The 25,509-nt window shown below is 35.4% G+C and overlaps 1 protein-coding gene across 2 annotated transcripts; it reads right to left on the bottom strand.

Moving 5' to 3' along the window:
• Positions 1-1,775: 1,775 nt before the first annotated feature.
• On the bottom strand, positions 1,776-21,293 carry LOC119547827 (dual oxidase maturation factor 1). 2 transcript variants are annotated; one of them, XM_037854851.1, is made up of 8 exons: positions 21,263-21,293; positions 16,692-16,832; positions 15,043-15,241; positions 14,089-14,146; positions 13,864-13,998; positions 5,712-6,143; positions 4,710-5,301; positions 1,776-2,376 (listed from the first exon to the last, which is right to left on the bottom strand). In XM_037854851.1, exons 3-8 carry the CDS (start codon positions 15,205-15,207, stop codon positions 2,334-2,336), a joined length of 1,425 nt encoding a protein of 474 aa, XP_037710779.1. In that variant the 5' UTR covers positions 15,208-15,241; positions 16,692-16,832; positions 21,263-21,293; the 3' UTR covers positions 1,776-2,333. The 2 variants fall into 2 exon arrangements, with proteins under 2 accessions (XP_037710779.1, XP_037710778.1); XM_037854850.1 differs by lacking the exon at positions 21,263-21,293 and adding an exon at positions 21,029-21,228.
• Positions 21,294-25,509: the final 4,216 nt, after the last annotated feature.

The raw sequence follows: 25,509 nt of genomic DNA, 5'->3' as shown, positions 1-25,509 counted from the left end.
AAAGTCAGGAATGGGTAATGTCACAGTATGTCACGGAAATCTTTTAGAACTTTTAAATTGCAATAGTTAGAATTTAGAGAGGAAGAGTCGGTCAAGGTCAAGGTTTTTGTGCATAAGCATTTCCAATTTAGATAATACCTAATTCTAGGTACACTACATTTTTGAAAAATAAATATTTTTCAAGAACTTCTGAACTTTAAACTTCTGATTATGAGCATTCCACGGGTTACCTTTGATTTAAACAGATTTATATCTCAATCTCTATCTATATTTAACCAACCGAACCTCCCTTTGACCTTTCTCACTTTACGTTCTCAAAAAGAAATCAGAAAACATACCCTAAAGATGCCAAAAAGGTAGAGGAAAAAATGTCATAAATAAGAACGTTTGCAATTTGTTTATATTAAAATTGAGAGTCAAAAAGCATCCCAAGGTGGGGGGTTGGGCGGTGTTCTTGTATCCTGTGCCCAGATTCCCATTGCATTTGGCTCTGCCAACTGCTCCGCTCCTCTGCTCCTCCGTTGGTTCAGTATCGCCTGCTGTTTTGTGAATTATGCGCCTTCCGTTGCATGCGGCGGCATTTCCCAGCCCGAGCCCTAGAGCAGGCTAGTACACTGAGAGAAATTAGAAGTAATATAAATATATTGTAATGTATGTTAGTGTAGGATTATACAAAAAGGATCACAATCTGTAAGGCATACTTATTAAAATATGTTTTACTATATTATAAATTTAATTTGGTGGACCTCATCAGTGGTTACCAGCAGAAAAAGAGCATATATTCCCATGTTGAAGGTTTGTTTGTATAAGTAAAATTTGCGATGTGTTAGTTCCGCCTGCTGTTTTTTACTGTATGTGTGTCGGCAGAACTGCGGCAGAGCGGCAGCAGGGATCGTTTGTATCCCATGGGCAGCTCGCGCTGCTTCTGCTGATGACCACTGCCCTACATTTATAGGTATATTAGAAATAAGATATGAGGCCAGATCATAATTTTTAAATATTTAGTACTTATTTAAGTGTAATAATATTATATTATATAACCAACAGAATGCTTTTGCCATATCATATATCAGATTGAATGGAAATTTTTTTATTGCAACTCAAATCCTTCTTGTAAATGCCACATAATTCTCAAAATTTCTCTCATCATTCCAGTTCTTATTTCTCCCTGTGCAGCTGTAGCTATTGCTGTTCCCAAGGCCCAAGTCCAAATAATGGCTTGACGCGCCTGGCTGCATATTTTTAAAGTCAGCGTAGATGCAGAATGTGTGAGCCAGCCAGGGAGGGAGGATCGAATTGGGGGGAAAGCCAGTCCGCCCACAACTAACTGCGCTCGTTTTTGTAATAAAAATGTCATAAATCTTGATTCCTTGAACTCTAAACCGAAAAGCGTGCGATAGCGACACAGGAACAGCACAGAACAGGACATCGCTGCGCCCTTCTCGCTTCCGCGCGCTTCGAGAAGTGCCACTGGGTGGGCAATATAACTGTCTATTTATGCTCGCCTTGCATATGAAGTACATTTTATTTGTTTTTATTTATTTGCACTCGCTTGCAATGCTTTGTTATGCCCACTCTGCAAGGCAAGTATCTCTGCCGAGATAATTGATTTATTTGACTAGTCTAAGTGAGAATAAAATCTGGTTAAGCGGGCTAGGAAATGCACACCAAGGAAGTGGATTTAACCTATTAAAGTCCCGAAAAGAATAGAAAATTCGAGTTTGATATTCAGAATTCTCTAAAAATACCACATCCCAAAAATAATAAAACTTCACTGCCTTTTAGGTCATCGTATTTCTTTCCAATCTTATCGCTTTTAAACATTGTCAAGCTTAAACATTAAACTTAAACGGATTTTACACATTTTTCTCATCTTATTCGTTATAGACACTGGCATTGAATTCATATTACAAATAATAAATTACTCATTAAACATATACATTTGCTTTTCTTCGTCCTTTTAAAGTGTTTGTCTGTTTTTGTGTGCGTGTGTGGCAGGATTTCTTATCACAAATAAACATCACTAAAAACACGTTTAACCTAATTGATTCGTCATTCGTTATTATAAGGTTAGCTTAACATTTAAAATAATTTAATTAAAGTTATAGTTAAGTTTAACATCGTTTTCGTTATTCGTTTAATCAAGGTAAAAATATGTGATCTTGTCAATTATTAAATATCTTCCATCCTATGTTGTGTTGAATTGGTTTTAAATTAAGAAATTATCACAAATGGTTTTGTTTACAAGTTTTGCTTTAAAATTATTTCCAATTAGTCAAGATTTAATTTAGCCCAATAAAAATGGTCGATTTTTATGGTTTGTCCAATGGCAATCACCAGTGATCCATGTCACGAATTCGCTCCACTGGGGGATTACTGTAAGAAAGGAAGTTATTTATTATTAATATTAATAGTATGTTTATTATTTTAGAGGTGGTAATAAATCAAACTTTATCGATTGCTATTATCATGAAATCAGGAAGTGCAGTGTTGGGTTCCCATTATGAAGGCTAAAATTTAGACCCTCTTAAAATAGAAAACATTTATTGTAGAATAATAGAAATTTAACCCACAAGTTCATAGAAGCAACCCACATCAAAATCGGGATCCTATAACTCAAGTTATAAAATCTGGAAGTGCAGTTTTGGGTTCCCATTCTGAAATAAGATATAACATGAAAGTACGCTAACATTTCGACCATCTTTAAATAGAAAACATTTATTGTAGAATATTAGAGAATTAACCCACGAGTTCATAGAGGTATCCCACTTCAAAATCGGGATCCCATAACTCAAGTTATGGAATTTGGAAGTGCAGTTTTGGGTTCCCATTCTGAAAGACATTGGAATGACGGAAAAATCGAACATGAAAATGGGTTAAATTTGTTACCCTCATTAAACAGATAATTATACCCGTTACTCGTAGAGTAAAAGGGTATACTAGATTCGTCGGAAAGTATGTAACAGGCAGAAGGAAGCGTTTCCGACCCCATAAAGTATATATATTCTTGATCAGGATCACTAGCCGAGTCGATCTAGCCATGTCCGTCTGTCCGTCTGTCCGTCTGTCCGGATGAACGCTGAGTTCTTGGAAACTATGAGAGCTAGGCTATTGAGATTTGGCGTGCAGATTCCTGAGCTTCTTACGCAGCGCAAGTTTGTTTCAGTAGAGTGCCACGCCCACTCTAACGCCCACAAGCCGCCCAAAACTGTGGCTCCTACAGTTTTGATGCTAGAATAAAAAATCATCAATAAAAAATTTGCCACGCCCACTTTTACGCCCACAAACTTTAAGAAATCGTAAATATGAACGTGGATATCTCGGAAACTATCAAGGATAAAGAATTGGGATCTCAGATTTAGATTCCGTAGCCTTGTGCGCAGCGCAAGTTTGTTACGCAAATATGCCACGCCCACTCTAACGCCCACAAACCGCCCAAGCCTGTGGCGCCCACAAAACCACAAAATTTTAACCGAACTGTATTGGTCTCGTCAATACCTATCGATTGACCCAAAAAATTTGCCACGCCCACTATAACGCCCATAACGCTTAAATCTGTCTACCGCCGAAAGGTGGCGCATTTCAATCTCGCTTTGCTGCTTGCATATCTCCATTTTCCTTTGGTCCCTTTAGCTGAGTAACGGGTATCTAATAGTCGAGGTATAGCGTTCTTCCTTGTTTTAAATGTAGAATACTAGAGAATTCAAACCCAAATTCATAAAGGTATTCCACTTCAAAATCGGAACAATTACTCAAGTTATGGAATCTAGAAGTGCAGTTTTGGGTTCCCATCCTGAAAGCCATTGGAATTACGGAAAAATCGAACATGAAAATGGGTTAAATTTTTGACCATCATTAAACAGATAAATTTAAATGTAGAATATTAGAGAATTCAACCCCAAATTTATAGAGGTATCCCACTTTAAAATCGGGATACAATTACTCAAGTAATAGAATCTTGAAGTGCAGTTTTTCGTTGCCGTTCTGAAAGCCATTGGAATTACGGAAAAATCGAACATAAAAATGGGTTAAATTTTTGACCCTCATTAAACAGATAAATTTACCTGTAGAATATTAGAGAATTCAACCCCAAATTCATAGAGGTATCCCACTTCCAAATCGGGATACAATTACTCAAGTTATGGAATTTAGAAGTGCAGTTTTGGGCTCCCATTCTAAAAACCATTGGAATTACGGAAAAAACGAACATGAAAATGGGTTAAATTTTTGACCCTCGTTAAGCAGATAAAATTAAATGTAGAATATAAGAGAAATCAACCCCAAATTCATAGAGGTATCCCACTTCAAAATCGAGATACAATAACTGAAGTTATGGAATCTAGAAGTGCAGTTTTGGGTTCTCATTCTGAAAGCCATTGGAATTACGGAAAAATCGAACATGAAAATGGGTTGAATTTTTGACCATCATTAAACAGATAAATTTAAATGTACAATATTAGAGAATTAACCCAAAAGTTCATAGAGGTATCCCACTTTAAAATCGGGATACAATAACTCAAGTTATGAAATCTAGAAGTGCAGTTTTGGGTTCCCATTCTAGAAGCTATTGGAAATACCGAAAATCGAAACTAGGACTCGCAATAATTTCTGTGCTTTCATGTTATGTTTTTGTTTTTAAGGTATTAGAAAAGTTTATAGTTTTGTTGGTAATAATGAAAACGTGATTTTATGTATAATTGGGAACTTACGGCAACATTCGCGCCAAAGCATGCTTGTGCAGCGGGGAGATTTGCACGGCCGCCGAGGCGATGCTGGATCCCGAGTCCTGCGACATGGTGCGCTGCATGTGGTGCATGGGGTGCTGCTGCACCACCGGACCGCCCACAAACTGCAACTGCTGCTGGTGGTGGTGCTGATGCTGATGATGTTGCTGCAACGGGTGCTGATGCAGCGGATGCGAGTGCTGTTGCTGCGCCATTTGCTGCGACCTTCGGAAGGGATAGCGCCAAGGACTCTTCGGAGCATCCGACTGGAATCCCTTGTTCTCCACTCCCCCACTGCTCGACACTCCGGCGGGACTATCACGACGCGGGGCCATGCCAGGTTGCAAGTCCCGAGCCTTGGAGCTAAGGCGTCGCAGGATGCGTGAACCCAATCCTGGTGGATCCTCCAGGCTGCGACTGTTGCGCGGCTTGCGATACCGCACATCACTGGACTCCTCCAGGATCACATGGCGATCGTATGGGGTGCCGTAGTACACCTCCAGCACCGTGGAGAAGGTGTGCGGCCACACCAGGTCGATTATGGAGATCAGAACACCCGCAATGAAGCAGAGAATGCCTAAAATGTAAGATGGCTTTTTGAGATCTCGTGTTTTTGGTATTTTCTTTAAATAAAATATTTCTAGGTAGAATGATCATCAATTTACTTTTCACAACTCAAACTTCCTCTACTGAAAAATGTATATAAACTTACTTTGTACTTAAAGTCTTTAAAACTTGAACTTTATGATAGTATTTATTATATTTTGTTATATATTTTACTTTGAAATAAATAATTTTAGATCTATAAAAACATGTTAAATAATTTTGATTCACCTATAAATACAATTTTCTTTTAAGTTACTTTTGCTAAATCAAATTGATTGATGGATAAATTTAATATTCTTAAGTTAACTTTTCGATAAAATTGTTTGGTTCACTTTAAGTCAATAAGTTGGTTTTCATTAAATTTAATAGCCACTTCCTCACCTGCCACCAAAACAAGCCAGTAGCACCAGCCGAAGTGGAACTCCAGGCGCCCGCCCTCGAGGTAAATACACAAAGGCCGCTTCGGGAGCAGGCAATGATAGCCCACCGTGGTGCAGACCAACAGGGCTCCGGTCAGGGCCTTCATATAGGCCCCGTATCGTGGAACGGCTATCAGCAGCAGGTTCATCAGGAGCCACGAGGCCAGCGAGGCCCAGAGCATAATGCTCGCAAAGTATCCGGCGGCCCGGTACTGACCACCCCACGAGAATCCCTCGCGGCCCAAACTAAAGTACTCGGCCACGGTCAAAATGGGAAAGGGCAGTCCCCGCTGGAGGGCGTGGCGGTAGTTGGCGCTCATGTCGTTGGCCCCCTCCCAGGTGAAGCGCTCGTTGTAGTCAATGTCCGGTGGGGTCCAGTTGCCAATGGGAATCGCTGTAGATACATTAAATAAAATAAAAAATTAACTTAATTTAATAAACCAACAATTTAAAACCATAATTTGTATATTGGAAAGAAGGGATAAATCGAAATGTAACCCAAATTGTTTAACAAAGTATCCTAAAAAACAATTTATTCAGTGATTTTTATACGGAAATACCAAAGAAATACTAGATTTTAAATGGTATTTTTCAAGCAAATATATTTATTTTTTTATTTAATTATATACTGCTTGCTTAAAATTAAGAAACTAAAGCAACAGGGATTGGCAGCCATAGCTACTTAAAATTGATCAGCCTTAATCATAAACTTAAACCTAAATACAATTTTAAAATATTAACAAATATTTAAGACAGCCTAAAGCCAAACAAATATAATTGATAAACTGTTTTACAATTTTTGTATTCTTATTTTTAAATTATATTTAAGTTTAGGTTTATGTTAAAGGATGATCAATTGTTGTTGCTTGAAAAAATACGATTTAAATTATTGTATTTCCCTAAGGAAATCCCTTAACCAATACACATTTTTTAAATTTTGAATACTTTATATTTCGAATTTTCTTGTTCTGTAAATCAAAAAATAAGGCCATAAGTCACCCGAAAAGTCATTCTCCCAAAAGCACTCAGACATGCTCACTTGACGACCACTAGGCGATGTAAACGTGTCTGAAGTCAAGTCAGGCCTTAGCCATTTGACAGCCAGAACCTTTTTTTGCAATCTGACAAATGCCAACTGGCAACACCTTCGAATTGCACTCGATCAAATAACCTTCACTGCAATTACGGGCAGAAAAAACTGGCAGAAAATAGCAAAAATCAAACGATCATTTCCTGTTGCAGGCGGAAATGTTTCGGTTGCAGTTGCGCCTAGGCTCGCGCCACACTGCGTATGCGTAATATGTTGATTTGCAAGCCGCTCCTCTCACTCGGCTGGCAATTCATTGTCAATGGCTTAAACGCGCTAACCTTACACAAGCGGCAAGACTCAAGTAGCGGCTGAAAAAGTGCAACAAATCGCATAATCAATGTGCAGCAAGTACCTACACATTTTCTTCGATTTTTTTCTGTTTGCATATTTTATTAAGATTCGTCAAAACATTTTCCGGTTTACAGCGCACGCGCTTTTGGCCCGTTTTGCATTTTATTTATTTATTTTGCCCACTCCTCAGGCAAGTTTAAAAGTTTAAAAGAGAGTGAGCGAGGAAAAAACGCTCAACAAATAGGCAAAATCATTTGCATAATTTATAGACAACTTTGCACACCTCTCGAGCGGCCAAACAACTTAGCCATATGATTCCGCATTGGTTAATTCCGTTAATAAAAAATACAACATACTAAAGTTTGCCAATAGATGTAGAATTATATGACGCATGTGGCTATTAGAAACGAACTTTGACTAATCGACATTTGTTTGGAATTTTTTGTGAATGGAAGAGAAACTCAAATGTGGTTTCCTTTCCAAAAATCCATAAAACAATAAAAGGAACACAATGCAAATTAGAGTTTCTGCCCACTATAATCGGCAATATTGTCGATTTTAAATTCTAAAAGCTTTTAAACATTTATGCAAACAATATCATTAATCTTCTATTTTCGCTTTGCTTTGAACAGCTAAAAGGGGTCTTCATCGGCAAGAAATTAAAAATGATATATGATTTGTAAGGCATGGAACCGATCACGTTGCCACAGTGTCTGGCACAGAGTGACAAAATATGCAAATAAACTTAAAATCGAAAAAGAAAAAAAACTCACAAAGCGGGGTAAAAAGCTGCTAAGGAATTTTTAATTAAAAGCTTAAGAATTAATCTTTGAAAATCAATAAAAGCAAAGACAAAAAATGTTGTTATAAAAAGACAGAAACATGGCTAGCAGAATAAAGCGTTAAAATTAAGGAAAAAACAAACAAGATTATATAGTGCCTATCAACAAAATATGTGATTTATGAGCAGAGTTAAAAAATCTTAAGGTCGTTTAATGATATTTGAATAAATATATGTTTTAAATGGATATTAAAATAATTCGGGGCTGTTAGTTACCGTTCTCGTTTTGTTACCAAATTTTAAAGCGCTTCCCCATTTTTGTAATTTTCATGCGCGAACCCACGATGGGATATGGGGGGTAGATCTCCCCACTCGGGTTAAAATTACAATTAAAATATACATTTTAATCAAATTTTAAAACTACCATTAGAATATATATTTTATTCAAATTTTTTTTTCTACTCAACAATTTTTTTATATCGCCCCGCAACCAAATCCTGTATCCGCCACTGGTAATTTTCTTGTAGTTATTTTTATCTGTGTGTTTATAAATACCATAAATAGATTATGTATACAAATATTCCCACGCTCCATACTATTATACGGTTTTACCCAACCGAATGACTCATGAGAGATACGTAAGCCGGCAAGCGGTCTAAATTTATGCCCAAAATTGGCTACCTACAGTCGAAGTAAGCTTACAAATTACAAACTCAGCGCCACGGAAAAAATGTAAATAAATTACATAAATCGTCAAAAGTTGTCATATAATATATGCTTTGGGGCTCGGCCTTCGACTCGGGACAAGGTTTTGGCCTGGCCTCCGGTTTCCAACCCCCCTCATCGCGATTAAAACTGCACCGAAAATGGCAACCCCGACCTAAGCCAAGTCCACGAGTCCACAAGTCCACATAGTCTATAAGTCTACGCACCGTCTACGCATTTTGTGGATCGATGTTGGATGGCGGAGTCATTAAACTGACGATCGTTATGATTTCCCAGTTGGTGGTGACCGGACTGACTTGTTTCTCCTCGGGTCTCGTGAACGTGGAAATGCTGCGAGTTGAACCGGTTCAATTCACTTTGACCATTTGAAATGGTAATTGCTGAGCTCTTTTGATTTAAACGTGGTTTATGGCTGCAGTGATACAGATCTAACAAAGGTGGAAGTAAGAGTTGCTTGCTTTTAAAAACTACAAGCAATAAAATGCTAGATTGGGTAAGGGGCTAATAAAATATTTGCAATCACTGGGGCACCCTAAATCAATTAGTTTTGGGGCAATCGGGAAATAACTAAGGAAATTAACTAATTTTAGCCATTAAAAGCGTTTTTTAACTAACAACAATTTAATAGCATTGCTAGATATAACTTTAAATAACTACTATCTATAAAAATAAAATGATATATCGCCTCAAGCATATTTTAACAATACTTATTTTTTTTAATAATTGTTAATCTTATTTAATGGGCCTAACGACTAAATAATAGTACAGATAATAGTTCCGCATTCCACATTTTTTTTTCCATATCCAAGTATCAATAACCCACTTGGTACATTTACTAAAACTTGATAGTTATCCTAACTTTAGCTTTAAAATATTCTATAATGTATTTACCCTCAAAATTGTTGTAAATATCAAAACCTTTTTTTGAGCATTTTCCTTATTTTATTTATAAGTTTTGAAGTTTTATTAATGATTCGGAAAATCTGTTCAAGCAAAAATCCACATTATTTAATGGTAATTCGCTGTATCATTAAACCACTTGGTTCATTAGCAACTTACAATGCCCCATTGTTGTTAGCGCCCAGAACGAAAATAAACTTCCGCAAACTTCAAACTTCTTCCACAGAGCAAAAAGTTGTTGTATTGAAAATAAAGCGTTAAAACAACAATAGCAACATTAAAAAAATTACCATATCTACGTATACGAAATTGATGTTTCCCTACGTGATACTTGAGACGGATGACGATGATGTTGGGTAGCTCGCGCTTAAGTATGGGCATTTGCAGCAGCAGCAACAAAAAAGGTAAATACATTTAAGCATTTTTATGCCTTTTCATAATTTTAAGAGATGATTATGCTGATTTTCGTGTTTACTTTTGCAGGGAGAGAAGGAGAGACGTATGGTGTTGATGGGGCTAAAACAATTTGGCAGCAGTAGCGGCTGGCGAAGAGAAAAAACCTAAATTAATCATGACTTTACAATAGACAAAGGCACACGACACACGAAAACCCACAGCAAAGAGACAATGAATGAGCTGAACTGCTGCTTTTTTCCAAAATTGTTTACTCCTCAAACCACATCTGTCTGCAAAAATAAATGTATGTTCCATTTCTGTCATTTTTGTAGTCTGAACAACGCTAGAGGCAGTACTCCATGTCCATCTCCATTAAGAAAAACAAGAAATATGTATAAAAAGATGTTCACGAATTAATTATTTAATAAATAGAATGGACGCAGGTTTCCAATTTAGTAATTTAAGAGAATAATTGGTAGTGACATATAAAAAAACTGATATGTAGGTTAGAAACCTCTACTTTTCTATACAATAAAATATGAATAGCTGTATCCTATTCTTTCACACCTTTCAAATTAGCTGCAAATGATTAAGATTAGTAAGATTAGTAAGATTAGTAACAATAACGCCAATCACAATTATATGCAACACCTGGTACCCTTAATTCACAACCACTTCAAATGATGTCTAAGCCAGCAAACAAGTTGGCTAAACGCCGCAGTTAATTGAGCTTACTGCACACACCCACAATATATATAAATTATGAATACAGCGACATATATCAATAAAATACAACGTAACCTATTCAAAAAAAATGAATAAATGCCAGACCGCAACGAGAAAAAATGCAACACAAATGGAAGTGCACAAAAGTCATAATGACACATAATTAAGTGCACAAAAGTCACCGCAGATTGGCCCAAAAAGTGCACAACAAGAAGGCTTTAACGAAAAGTAAGTAATCATCATTATAAAAAGATCGTCATGATTGGTCTGAATAAACCATAGGCACTCAAGTTTTGACACCCGAATTTGACATTTGCCTGACTTTGATTTGGCAATGGAAAATGCTTCAGATAACAATTGAAAAACCACATGAAAAGTAACTTTAGACCATACTCATAGCGAGTGCAACAATTAAGTTGTCGGGCCATAAACTAAGCCGTATATATCCGATCCAACTACCACTCACCAATTGACATGCGCAATTATCATATTCAAAATCGAAAATCATACCAGGAAAAAAGCGTACGGCAAGCAAGAAATACTCGTAGAGCAGCAGCTGTCAACTTGAGGCAACATTTGCCCTTTTACCATCAAATACAAACGCCCACCATATATGGTGGGTCTATATATACACCCGACCAACAGCCAACAACAATGGGATATGAAAACACGTGAAACACTTTTGGCAAACGTCATTCACTGCGCTTTCGAAGGGTTGAGTTTTGTTGGCTGGGAAAATGCTACCGAAATAACACTCACGATTTTGGGGAAAGGGCCAGATACTCCACAAATCTGTATTAGTCAAAACCAATATGGCAACCGACATAATACCCACAGCCAACAGTTGAAGAGGCAACAGGGCAAATATATATTAATGCATACACATATGTGTACTTCGAAGAGTGTCTATACACAGCTGTGTAAGTGTTTTACACTAAGAAAAATATGGCCATCTTATGGGGGATATTCATTTTTCAGAAATTTGGAAACGGGATCCTTATTAGTTCAAAACATGGACCTGAAATGTGTTACTAAAACACAGCAATTAAAGTTAATAACTTAAACATATATGTGAAAAGTTACAAATAACTTTCTAAAGTTTCTGTACTGAATTAGTTTTATAAGGGTTCGATAATTAATATTTAAAATAAAAACCATTTTTCGAGATGCTAAGATGCCATTTGCTTAAAAAAACAAATAATTTGTGAGACGAAAATGTGGTTTGTTCAATTTCCATAGTTGCAAAAATTGCTTTTGTTATTTACTTTGTATAAAAAAGTTTATCGTATAATAATAAGATATATAAACCATTTATCAATATTACAAGTCTAAAATTCATTTATTTATAAGCCTTGAATATAAGTAAAATTCAAAATCTAAAAACCCTAGATAAGAAACTAAAGTCCCCAGATATTATATCAAAGACCAAACATTTTATAAGTCCAATTAGCCTCCTGCCAAAGCCACTTGCTCCCCAAATATTTAGATTTCAATGCACAAATCGGTTGCCCTCGAAGGGCAACATAAACTTTAATCTCCCAATATGGCAAACAAAAAATTATTGCGACTGGGCCAAACAATTCCAACTTGGCTTGTGACCAAATTTTGTTTGGTAAGTGGGGGGCGAGAGGATGAGATGGGATGGGATTTGATAGGATTGGATGGTTCGCTCGGATTATTCGTGCTCGAGTTGACTTGAAACTGGCATTCCAATTGATTCAGCTGGGGTCTAAGGTAGCCCCGGCTCAAACACAAAAGCATTTCACCTTTTCGATGAGCCCAAGTAGTGAGTAGTGAGTGAAACGAGCAAACAATCAAACAAGCCGGCGAATATATGTTTGGCTAGATATATGCACATATATACATGTGTGCATAGAGGCCTCCTCGTGGAGCATTTGCTAGTGGAATCGAATATTTCCGCAGGTGTCGAGCTGAGCGCGAGTCGAGTGGCATTTCAATTTGTTGTTGCTATTGTTGCCGCTGCCGTTGCTGTTGCTTTTGGCCACTATTGTTGCCAAGAATCGTGACATGCAACTTGACTTGGCACTTGGCAGGAGCCAACAAACAAAGCGGCAGCAACAACCGCAGCTGACGTCACCGCCCACACTGCGTTTTGATTTTGATAGTCAAACAAAAGCGAACGGCAACGAAAATTATCGCCAAAAGATCCAAGCCAAAGTTTTGAAATCAATTAGCCAGTAGCTCAAGTCGAGCCCTAAAATGCAAGTGCTTCCAAAAATCGCAGAGATTTTAATTAAATTTATTTATTCATGCAGCAATTTTTTTCGTATTAAAATCTTAAATGAAAATTGCTCAATTGTTTTCGTTGACGTTCGTTTTTTATCTCCCATCGGGCTTTGCCTCGAAAAACGGGGGCGTGCACGACACTGCCTTTAAAAAATAAGAAATCAACATAAAAAACTTTGACAACCGAGTATTATTTTGCTTAACGAATTTAAAACTCTGTTGGACATGCATAAACATACGAAAAAATCAACACAAAGACTATTCAATCAATGATTCCGAGAAAGGCTGGGAAAAAAGTTTATTGATGGACAGCAAATAAATGAAAAATATTTATCAGAAAAACTTGAAAGACTGCAAATAATTGAATAATATTTTCATGATATATAGTAAATTAATAAGAAAGTCTTGTTAAGTAATGAGAAAATATTTATATATCATTCATTTATATTTTAGATTTGCCAATTTAATTTTTAATTTGTTTATAAGTAATATCATAAGGTCAACAGCATAATAGAGTAATATAATTTTTAGTAACTAGATATATTATTTTATGAACATAAAAATATGGGACTAGAAAATCTTTAAACTTATTTATTCTTTTATTGGCTACATTTTATAGGAATCTTGCTTGATAGTTATCTTGATCATGTATTTACACTCTACAAGGTTGGAAAAGCCTTCTAGTATTAAATCTATTGTTTGTGGCATATTTTTAAGAACTTCAGATACTTAAACGATCATAAAATGTCAAGAAAATATATATATTTCCTATTCTTAAACTTAAAATCCTTCACTACAGCACCGGTGACGCCGATATAATCAAAGATGACAACCCATTCACCCATGGCAGAAGTGCCTACTTGTTGGCGGATTGGATGGGATTGGATCGTATTGGCTTCGATGGGCTGGGGTCGGGATTGAGATTGGGATTGGATTGGATTGGATTGGCAAACTTACCCGTCAGCGTCACATTGACATGCATGAGGCCAATGTGGGTGCCGATGCGCGCTGGGAGCTTCTCGCGTGAGAAGGCTTTGTACGGCGCGATGATGGTTGCATGTGCCACATGCCACGCGGAGCCCAGCCGGGTGACTGTTGGATAAAGACGTGAGACGTTAACGTTTCCCAGGTTGGATGCAAATCAACTATAACATTGTGCTAATTGAAGGTCACTCTACTCACTTAGTATGACTAGGCCCACGAAAAGGCTCAGTGTGACGGTCGAAAATGTTGTGAACTTCTGTGAACGAGAAGATATTAGAAGTAAATTTAAGCTAAAGCTAAATAAATGCCAAGCGAATAACATTCAATGTTTGCAATGCTCTAATAAAGCCAACAAGTCGATAGAGACCAATGGACGAGGAAAAAAAGGGCGCGCCCATTTAAAACGGGTTAGCTTGTGGGTCTCTCATTAGACGCTTATATGTACATTGCTATAAGATTTATCTGACTTCTGTTGGAAACGTGCCGACGATTACGGCGATGCCGAGCAGTTGGCACAATTCAATTAAAAAGTCCAGCTGGCAACAGCGTGAGAAAATTCATACCAGTCTGACTAGCATATGATACGGTAATAAATACACAATAACTTTGCATATTGTAAAATGCACATATTCAATTGAACTAAAGACCTTTTTCGACATTTATGAGCTATATTTTACATCGAATTAATATAGAATTTACCTATAAAAGACGAGTCTATGAAAGTTGAGCACTAAAGCTCTTCATTAAATTGTAAATTATTTTTAAAATTCTTTTTTAACTTTGTATTGAAATAAAATTAGGTGGGAAAATATTAAATAAATCAATTTGTTTAATAAAAGGAACTTGAATTTTTTAATTTTTAATTTTTTTTTCCTCTTACAAAGATTTTTTAAGTTATTTAGAATTAACTAGAATTTTACGGAATAAGTTGAATCTTTGATAGTTGAGAGCATAAGCTACATAAACTTGAATTATTATTTTAACAATGTGATTATTTTTTTATCTATTATGTATCTATAAAACTAAAAAAATCTTTGAAAAATTAAAATATGTATGTACAATGTATATTGTACATGGATGGAATTTGCTATAATATAATTTTACAAAGTATTCCTTAATTACCTAAATCTGTTTTAGAATCCAACCACTCACCTGTTTTCTCACACCCGGAAAGATGACTAAAAATGCCACATAGAATGTGGCAAATAGTACTGAGACGGCTACTATGGAGACATCTCCGGTGACGGGTGTTCGATTTGAGAAGGAATATAGCGTTGGCCCCCCATCGTCTCGAAACGCGTCGAACCAGCCTTTCATGCTGGTCGCTGTTGCTGATGTCGGGGCTTGGGATCTATTAAGTCAAAAAAAAAACATAAATATAAAAAATAAGACATCATATAATATTGTGGTAAAAAACGCCGAAATTAATATGATGGATATATTTTGCAAGAGCACTCAATTAAAAAGATTTGCATTGCAAAATCATGCGAAACTCGGCGCAACTGATCTCATCGCATCTTGCAGATACCATGTATCCGCAATTCGTGACTAAGCTTTTAGGTAGCAGATACTTCGACTTCAAGTGACAGGCAGCTCAATGCAAAATTGGTTTGGTAAACAGAAAAAATATGCAAATATTTTTTTAAGTGCATGGGCAGTGTTTAACTATGAGTACCCGGAAATGTAAAATTCAAAATAGGCGAGTAATCTACACGAGATACGTTCTTCTAGAAATCTAAAACAAAGGAACTTAATTTGGTCGCTCTACAAAATTTTGTTTGAAGCTCAAAAAGCTAACAAACCAGAAACGAGACCTAGAACCGGATCCAAAGGCAAACAAATTAACAATAAAATGCTACGTCGAAATCTTAAGATGCCATGTGGGGGGCTTGAACAATTAAGAGACCGAAACAGCAACTGAAACCGGCGAGAAACCATCATCAGCTTCGACTGCTGACTTCTGCTTCTGAAGCAATGACGTAGGCAAAAGTTATAATTAAGTGTCGATAAAATTGAATGACTTAAACACAATGGCAACACGATCATGGCGATTTCGTAAATACCCTAGCAGGAGGTGATCTTAAAATGCTAATTTATAGAGTGAGTCAAGACACAAGCGTCACGATTAGGTAGATAGATGTTTATTTATGTTCCTGGTAAATTTTTTTTATTTGCTATAAAATGTGTACTTTTATTTCAAAATATATAGAAATTGTTTTATTTACTTTCTTAAAAAAAATGTTATTTTCATATTTTGCAGTTAATCTAAAGTTATCCAGTTTTGTAATCTAGGTTAGTAATATTGTTGGGTATATCCCCTTATCTCCTGACGAATCTAGGTATTTCCCTAGTCGTTAATATATCATCATATTCGGTAAAAGATCTCCAGTGGACTTAAGTTTTATAGTACCCTCATTATACCTCTTGATTGAAGGAGTATGGGAATTGCGCATACGCAACGTGTTACGTGCAGCGGCACGCGGATGTAAGTTTCTACCACAGACATTGAGCTCACCCTCTAGATACTTTAGCTGGGTTTTCCCATTCAGTATGAGTTCTGGGCTGTGAAAGTTGAAAGGCCCGAGGGCAAACGAGATTGGGGAACAAGAACAGAATCATACAAAGATCGCTGCCTTTGGGCCATGAAGTTGGCCAGTTCCGCAATGATTCTATTGTTCCTATTTTTAAATTCGTTTGCTAAACCATTATTTCTTCATTAGCTGGCGTTTATTGCGGCTACAAATCATCCAACATTTGTTTTATCATAAAGTCTCATTCATCAAGTCTTAAAGTTCACTTACCAAACTTGTCAAGAAGAAACCGGCATACAAAATAATTGTTATTAACTTTTCGTGTTCACTTTGTTGTATTTTTGTTATTTATTTTATATAATCCAATTTTGATGTCCAATTTATAGCTTCGAGTTAGCCGTTAAGCCAAATCTAAACAATCAAGAAATTTGCATTTATGATTAATGAATAAAATAATGAAGCCAGGCACAAATTTTACACACACATCGATTAAGCCCGTTGAAATATTTGGCTGAAAAATATTCCTGTTTTCACAGCTGCGAACATGTATTTAATAATTTGACTTTAAACGATTTGATTTATTATAAATATATTTTTAAAGTTATTGTGGATTATGCTGTTTTCTTGTTTATTATGATATTTGTTATATTTAATACTTTGTTTGATTTGTTTATAATTTTTTTGTAAATTGATTTTAAACGGTTTGTTTTATTATAAATATATTTGTCAAGTTTTTAAACGACTTTTGTTATATTTAATGCCATGTTTGGTTTGTTTAAGATAGATTTTTTAGTTACTTATTTAGTTTAGTTTAGTTTTAGTTTATTAAATTGAGGCCTTAATGTTGATACAAGATTATTTTTTTAGAGCACATTCTTTAAAATACTATACATATATTATACATATATTTTTTATTTATTATTCTTTTAATAATTAAAATGGGTACCCTTTACAAAAAAACTAATTTTTGAGTTAAATATACATCTTAGCCCTTTCAAAGAAAATCTTATTTTTTATTATTATATTTTGTGTATTTTTTAAGCTCAACCCTGGCACTGAATTATTTTATTTTTGAATAAGATGGCATTTGTTTTAAACATTCTTAATTGCTTAAAAATATTTGCAGCAATTCTTTGGACGACATAAAAATGTTTTCCTAGCAGTTGCAATTTGCTGTTGCCGACTGGCCAGTTGCACCCCCATTGAGTCGATGGTTCTGCTTTTTTTTGCTGCTGCTGCTGGCAGTCAACCGGTTTAACTAGTCAAGTCCACCGCCGCCAGACTTTGCACATAAATTGCATTTTATTTTTAAAAACCCGGTAATAAATTGTTTTATTTATAATTCGAATTTTTCGCCAAGCTGACAGCCCGTAAAATACAAGTCAGCGCATTTGGAATAGGTGCGAACACTATATGGTATTATAGCATTTGAAAATCGATTTGGGGGAGTTCTCGACTTCTCGCCTTTGTTATGTGTTCGATACTGCTGGTTGACCTTCGCATATTTTTCGGACAGGAATTTGTAAGTCGCTATGATTCGCGTCGGTTTATTAGCTCAATTGCCTGCAAAAGCAATAAACGTCGACGTCGCGGATGGACTTGGCACCAAAACGTAAGGCGCGACGCATTGCATGTGGAAATCTCCGAGCACATTACGTTATTACGTTATAAGCGCAAGACAAAAGCGACAGCCAACAACAATCGGACAATGGGAAAAACAGACATTACTGTTACAAAACGAAACGGAAAATATGCGGCGAAGCAGCACACAAAAGGTGCCGGCGCACAGTGGAAATGGTTTTAAGGTTGTGGTAACACAAAATATTGCAGTATAGGAGTTTTTTTTAGTATATAATTAAATTAAATTAATCAAATTATTTAATTAAACTTGTTTTATTTTTATTTTCGTTTGCATCAACGTATTATTACCATTAATATTATGGGTAGAATTGAATCCTTTACATCTTTAATATAGAGCCCACGCTTGATCAATAATCCCACCCTAAAAAAAGTCAATAACATTTAGAGTATGAACTTCCTTTATAAGAAAAATGTAGCTTGTGCTTAAGTCCTTACTATTACCGTCTGTAAAATAACTTTCTCTTTCTATAACAATTTGTCTTTTTATTTCACATTTCAAAAATTCCACCTGGCTTACGTGTCGTATGAGTAATATTGAGTACCTTACATTTTCATATGAAATAAAATAAAAATTTTTTCGTCAAATTTCTAAAACTTTTTGAAAAGTAAAATCTTATTATTTATTTAAAATTTAGAAACTAGATTCTCTCAAATTAGAACAAGCAATAATTTAATTTCGCGGCCCACTGTGCAGCAACGCCCCACAAAGCAAGTGACGCAGCAGCAGAGCAGCATCCAAGTACCGTATGCACCCCACTTGCTGTGCGTACTCTCACTCTCACTCGCTCTCTTTTCCAGCCCCATTCTCTCTCCCTTTTGCTCCACTATTCCCCCAATCTCTCACTCTCTGGCAAACAAGACTGCAGCTTTTATTTTCAAGTCCAACGAAAGTGAAATTACTGCCGCTCCCCTTTCCAGTCACTATCGCGCTCGCTCTCTCTACCCGACTCCCCCTTTTGCGCTTACACCTTTACCGGTGTGTTGAGGAAATGAAGCAAACATGAAATTGACATAATCAACACGCAGCTGGAAACTCTGCAAATGTCTTTTGACGAGACAGAGACGGCAAGAGAGCCACCAAGAGCTACAACAACAGGTTTCTGTGTCGCCTTGTTGCTTTTGCTTTCGTTGGTCTTGTTGTATTGTAATGCACAGAGAGAAAAGTTTAATGACAGGATATACATATCTATTGTGGGATTTTTTTATATCTCACATTACATGAAATCGGTATATTCCAACAACATATTTTAAAACATTTTAATTGGAAAATAAATACAAAAGTTAAAAAAATCCATTGTCAGATTTTTTTTTGTTTCACTTTAGAAAATATCAGTATATTTTAAATATATATCTTCAAACCTCATAGAAAAACTTTAACAAATGCATTTTTTAGAGGTGGTGCTTGAACCCTATCTCACCTAAGAATAGCTTTCATTCTAAAATATATTTTAAAAATAATCTTGATATTACATTTTTTAGAGGTGGTGTTTGAACCCTATAACTATACCTATAACTATCTGACTTAAGAATAGCTTTCCTTCTAAAATATATTTTAAATAAAATCTTGATATTAAAATTATTAAAATATTTTTGCTTTTAAGCAAACTTTTTTTCTGTATATGATTTTGTTGTTGCTGCAGGCGGCGTGTGTTCAATGAGCGCTGGTGCGTGTAAATATGTAAGAGTTGCCTTCAACCGGCTTTTTCGTGCAATTTTTTTCGTCTTTTTTTCTGTTAGCTGTAGTTTGTGTTTTTATTTTTGCGCTGGTCAGTTTGACGTTGAATCATCTGGCCATATAGGAAATGAAACGCCAGATGAAGTAATCCCAGCAAACATGGAAATTACAGAGTCAAAACGCATCTCTAAAATCAACCTGATGCACACACATCATAAAAATTCCACGAAAACCAAAAGGGCAGGCTGAAAAAATATCGAAATTTATATACCCTTTAGGTGGTCTCTAACCTTTTTATTAATAATAATAATATTCAAAAATCTTTTTCAAAATCAACAATAAATCTTTAAGAAAAAATCCTGTGCTAATGAGCATCTTTAGAATGAAAGATAATAAAATCATAAAAACAAATTAATATATACATATATTTTATCCTAACTTGTTGATGTTAATCAAGAATATATGTATATACTTATTTTCAAGATTACCAACTGCCTTATTTAGTGTTTTCCAAACTGATAACGAAATTGAATATACCTTCTGTAAGGGTATTAAAAACAGGGTGTTGAGCAAGCACAAAGGGAAAAATGTGCATTAGAAATTACCAACACGATTTTCCCGCCACCACCCACACACACACGCTGCCTCACACACACACTTTTATGTAATGGCGGCTCTCTTCAGAAGTTTTGAGAGTTCTTTTTGTGCTTCATTAATTTTTATTTTTGGATTTCGGTTTATTTTAAGTTTTGGCAACCATTTTGATGGATCTCTGTCACTTATGGTTGGGTAAGAAAATAAATTATTTATGATCCCATTGTTTGGCATTCTATTTTTGCTTTCATGAGTGGTCAGAATTTATAATTTATTTTTTGTGTCTTCTTGACTTTTGTTGGTTTTATTCCACCAAAGCCATCTTAAATTCCATTGTTGTTATATTTAATATTTTTATCACAATGTTACATATTTATTTTATGTATTTTTTTCCATCAAAAAATGATGGAGAAACTTTTATTTGCATTGCCTGAGAGAAACTTATTTATTTTAATTATTTTCAAGGTTTTATGCACTGAATATTTCGCACTTTGCCTGAGCAAATATTAAATTGCAACATTTAATAGCAGCCAAGTTGATTTACTTTTTTTTATGTTTATGGCCAAAATTTGCTGGCTTTAATTATATTTTATGTGCCCACTTTGCTTGTATTATATTTTATTATAATTATTTATGCAGAAAACCACGAGTAGCAAGGCATAAATACAAATAACTAGATGAGCTTCAAACTTTATACCGTTACTCGTGTTATTATAACGCGGCTTTTGCGGTTTCTTTTTGTTTTGGCCAACTTATTTCGGGCTGAATTTTCGATTTTTCTCCACTTTTACGAGCACGGGCGTTTTGTGCATGGCATAACACACACACCAAACAAAAGCAAACAAATAAAAACACAATTCGATTTCGTCTTCGCTGCCCGTCCGATGTTTTTTCCACTGCTTTAAATTGCGCATGCGCGGCGGCTACTCACGTCCGTTTCGAATGCTCGCTGTTTGCTGTTTGATTTGCTGGCCGAAACGGCGACGTAAGCAACCGTAAGTGATCGCCGGAGAGCGCTGAGCGACAAAACCTCCCCAAAACCGATAAAAGAGAGCGCCGGAGAGCCAAAGCTCCCAGACGGTGGGAGCTTTTTACCCGACCGCTAATTGCAGGCTTAAGTGAGTGTGAATTTATGAAGCAGTCAAGTCGCAAAGTCAGAAATTCAGAAAATCTCAAGATCCGACAGGGAACTGGAGCTACTACTATACCAGGGCTATTCCTGATCAGGGACCTTGTCGATCTCTAGGCTGCCACACTTTCGAAGCGAAAAGCAAACTGGTTCATCTTGGGTTGGCCTCACACTACATTAACAATCGAGCTACAAATTATTACCTTTAATCAGCCGGGCGTAAGTAGCAAAGCACCTGTCACGTGGGGAAAAATTTGCACAGCTGAGCTCTACATAATGTTCCCAATATTAATAATATTTGCCATGACTTAAAAAGACAAAGATAATAAAAAAATTTTTAAATTAGGTGTAAAGTAGTTATATATTTTCTTTATTAAAAATAATAGAAAAAAACTCCCTTCAAAAATTTTTAAATGTTATATTTTAAGGGTAAAAAGTAGTTATATAGTATATTTTATACTTATTTTTAATAAGGTAATAAATAAATATATTTGGAGCTTGTAAATACATTCTAAAACTGAAAACCCTGCGATGGTCATAAATTTAATTTTCAATGTTGTCTACACATAGAGAATTCTGACGTTCTAATATAAGTTCAGAATGTTCTTAAAAATAGATCGATCTTTTCGAAGATGAAAATGTTTTTATTGTGCTTGAATCATTTATCGTTTCTCTTCCACCATTTCGTTCTAATATTGAGAACATTGATACCAAAATGTACTTACACGGTTTTTAAGAACGAATGTTCTCAAATCAAAATAAAATTACATTTGATTTACTATACCTACCCTAAAAAAATGCAAGTATACCATATTTTTAGACTTACCTAAAGTTCAATAACTTGCAGTCTTTTTTGACGGATTACATAAAAAGCTTTTAAATACTTCTGCAAACAAATATTAGTTACTAAAAATTAACTAACATTTGGTATGGAAATAAAAATAAAAATTCACAATCCGCCAGATTCCACTTTTCAAACCCCCACAGCCATATTATTTTTTAAAATTATTTGCAGCTGAGCAGCTGCTGATACTGCTAATCGAATTAGCATGGAGACCCGGCTGGTAATTAATATTTAATTTGCTAATTGAATTTTTACTAGCGACTACCGTGCCACGCACCAACACCAGGCCAAATCACCAAGTTAGCCTCCGTGATCTCTGTTTATGTCCAGTCAATCCATTCCGGCGGCGATCTCATCTCGGGGATCTTGACAGTTGCAAATTTGGCCGGTCAACACTAAAACCACTTCTCTTCTCAGCTGCACTATGCTAAAATCCGCAGTCGATGGATGTGAATTTTTTATGAAGTGTCAAATTAGCCATAAAACACACATGCACAGAAGAACAAATATTGATTGTAAGTTTAGTAATAAAAATACGTTATAGCATACTTAGAACCCTATTAAATCTTTTTAATAAAACTACTCATATAAGAAGAAGATTAGAAGGTTTTAAGCTAATAAGAATTCAGTAATACTATATAAGAAGATTTTTTATTTTAATACTTTTACGCTTTAAGGGACTTACAATCTTGATAATAATTAAAATATTTATTTGTTTCATTTCAATCACCTTAATATCGAATAAACTTCCGCTTTGCACCCAATGATTCATTGATATTATAAAATAACTTGGGGGCAAACCACCGCTTTTAACAGTTCTCAAAACAAAATCGGTCGCATGCTTACTCACCTCAAGTTCGTCGCCAAAGTCTTTTGTTCTAGCGTTTATAGCATTTATATGCAAACCCCTCACCTTGGTGGGCGATAAAAACCAGAAAAATCTGAAAAACATACCCAACAGCATCCCGGACCAGTGTTTAGCCGACCACTGACCACAGATTAAATTAACGAAAATTCGCCAAGCAAGGTCAGTTGAAAACGGTCAACGACTGCAGGTGCTCGGGAATCGAATGGACAACATGAAATGCCCTTTTGCGAACAGCGAAATTCTCGTTCGCGCTGATTTGTTAATGGCAAGCGGTTAATAAAAATTATGCAGCAATAAAAGCGAGGCAAAAAATTAAAATTAATCACTTGACAAAAGAAGGGAGCTGCTGAGCTACGCAAAAAGCAGCTACCGTTTAAAAATTCGTTGCTTACCCAAAGATACGGATGTATCTGAAAATCGAAGTTGGAATGCCTAGATCGAGGACGGTCGTTGGTCCCTGGGCCAAAGAATATCCAAGCAAAAAAACTACGTACAAAGTACGTGTCCCATATCAGGAATGCAAACCACGCGGCGGTCACTTTCGGTTGGTTTTATTTTTTATGCCCGTTTTTGGAACTCGACTGCTCGACTGACTCAGTTTCTGCGAAACCTCCGCTAAAAGCATTCATAACTCAACTGCCAGCTGTCAGCGGCAGAAAAACGCCGGCGGTTTATAAACCCCGAAAAGGGAAAGGGCAGTGTAATGGAAAATAATACTACATTCATACTTATAATGGAAATGAAGCGGGTTGCTGATGCTCTGGTACCTACTTTGCAATCGCCCCAAGTTCAAGGTCGCTGGATTTCGCTGCTCAGGGCGATGAGAGTGCATTAAATGTGATGCGATGGAGATTGTTGTCTGCCGATGGAATGGTAATTGTAGTATGATTATAATGGAGGACCCCATGAATGCGATGGCAAATGAGCGGATCGCTTTGGTTTAATTATTCACAAGATTTGTGGGACTTGTGAATAAGCCAAGATTATTAAAACGTGCTTAAAATATGAAAAATATAGTGAAACGAAAGCGTTTACAATTTTTTTATACAAACTGTTTTAGTTTTTATTTAAATATATTTGAAAGATTATCATAAGACTATAAAAGAAATGATAATTTTAAAATGTTTATTTGTAAGCATTGTAAAATAAAATAAGCAAAAATGCATTAGATTGTAAAAATAAGGTTAATAGGATTTTATAACAATTAATAACCTTCTTTGGTAATTTAATTGTACATTTTAGATGTTCAAGATATGTTCATTTTAAAATACTTATTTCTAAAAATTGTAATACGATTTTTGAAGTCATATTTATAGATTTAATTGTAAGTGTTTTCTTAGGTGAGTAGGAAACTAAAGATTTGGTACTTAAATCACAGTTACTATACTACATCTACAAGGGTGGTCAAAAGTATTTTCACAAAAAAAAAGTTAAATATATTCATAATTTGAACTTACATCTTGTTAACTTTGGCATCAATGGAAAGGTAATTTAAATGCCGTTTGAATGATACAATACATTTCTTAACACATTCAGTACTTATTGAAAAGGACGAATTTGTGTGAAAATGTCCTTTTTGAACTTTTTTCCTCGACTTGAAAACTTAAATTTTTTGATGCAAAAAGTTTCTTCAAACAAAAACAATAGTAACTGCAAAAAGAATTTTTCAAAAATCATTTTGCTTATATTTTTTATGATTTTTTAAAGGTGACACTGTCGGAAAAAATTTGTATGAAAAAGAGAAAAATATGGCTAAAATGCATGTTTCTAAGCATTTTCAAAAAATCATAAAAAATATAAGCAAAATGATTTTTGAAAAATTCTTTTTGCAGTTACTATTATTTTTGTTTGAAGAAACTTTTTGCATCAAAAAATTTAAGTTTTCAAGTCGAGGAAAAAAGTTCAAAAAGGACATTTTCACACAAATTCGTCCTTTTCAATAAGTACTGAATGTGTTAAGAAATGTATTGTATCATTCAAACGGCATTTAAATTACCTTTCCATTGATGCCAAAGTTAACAAGATGTAAGTTCAAATTATGAATATATTTAACTTTTTTTTTGTGAAAATACTTTTGACCACCCTTGTATAAAAAAAACCTATATTTCCCCCAAATACTTAGTTGAAACCACAAATTCCCCTTCGCTTTCATGCTCCAAAAGGTTTTCCCATGTAAAACCGACTATGCGTCACTGAAATTAACTTAAACCCAAATAAGGAAGTAATCAACTCGACTGTCAATTACAATTACAAACGCACTCGGAGTAATAAATTAATCGCGTTGCGCATACGCCATGTAAGCCGGCCAGTCTCCGAAATTCAATTCAGTCGATTCAC

The sequence above is a fragment of the Drosophila subpulchrella genome, chromosome 2L (assembly GCF_014743375.2).
Source record: "Drosophila subpulchrella strain 33 F10 #4 breed RU33 chromosome 2L, RU_Dsub_v1.1 Primary Assembly, whole genome shotgun sequence".
NCBI lineage: Eukaryota > Metazoa > Arthropoda > Insecta > Diptera > Drosophilidae > Drosophila > Drosophila subpulchrella.
This window is presented reverse-complemented; position numbering and strand designations above follow the sequence as displayed.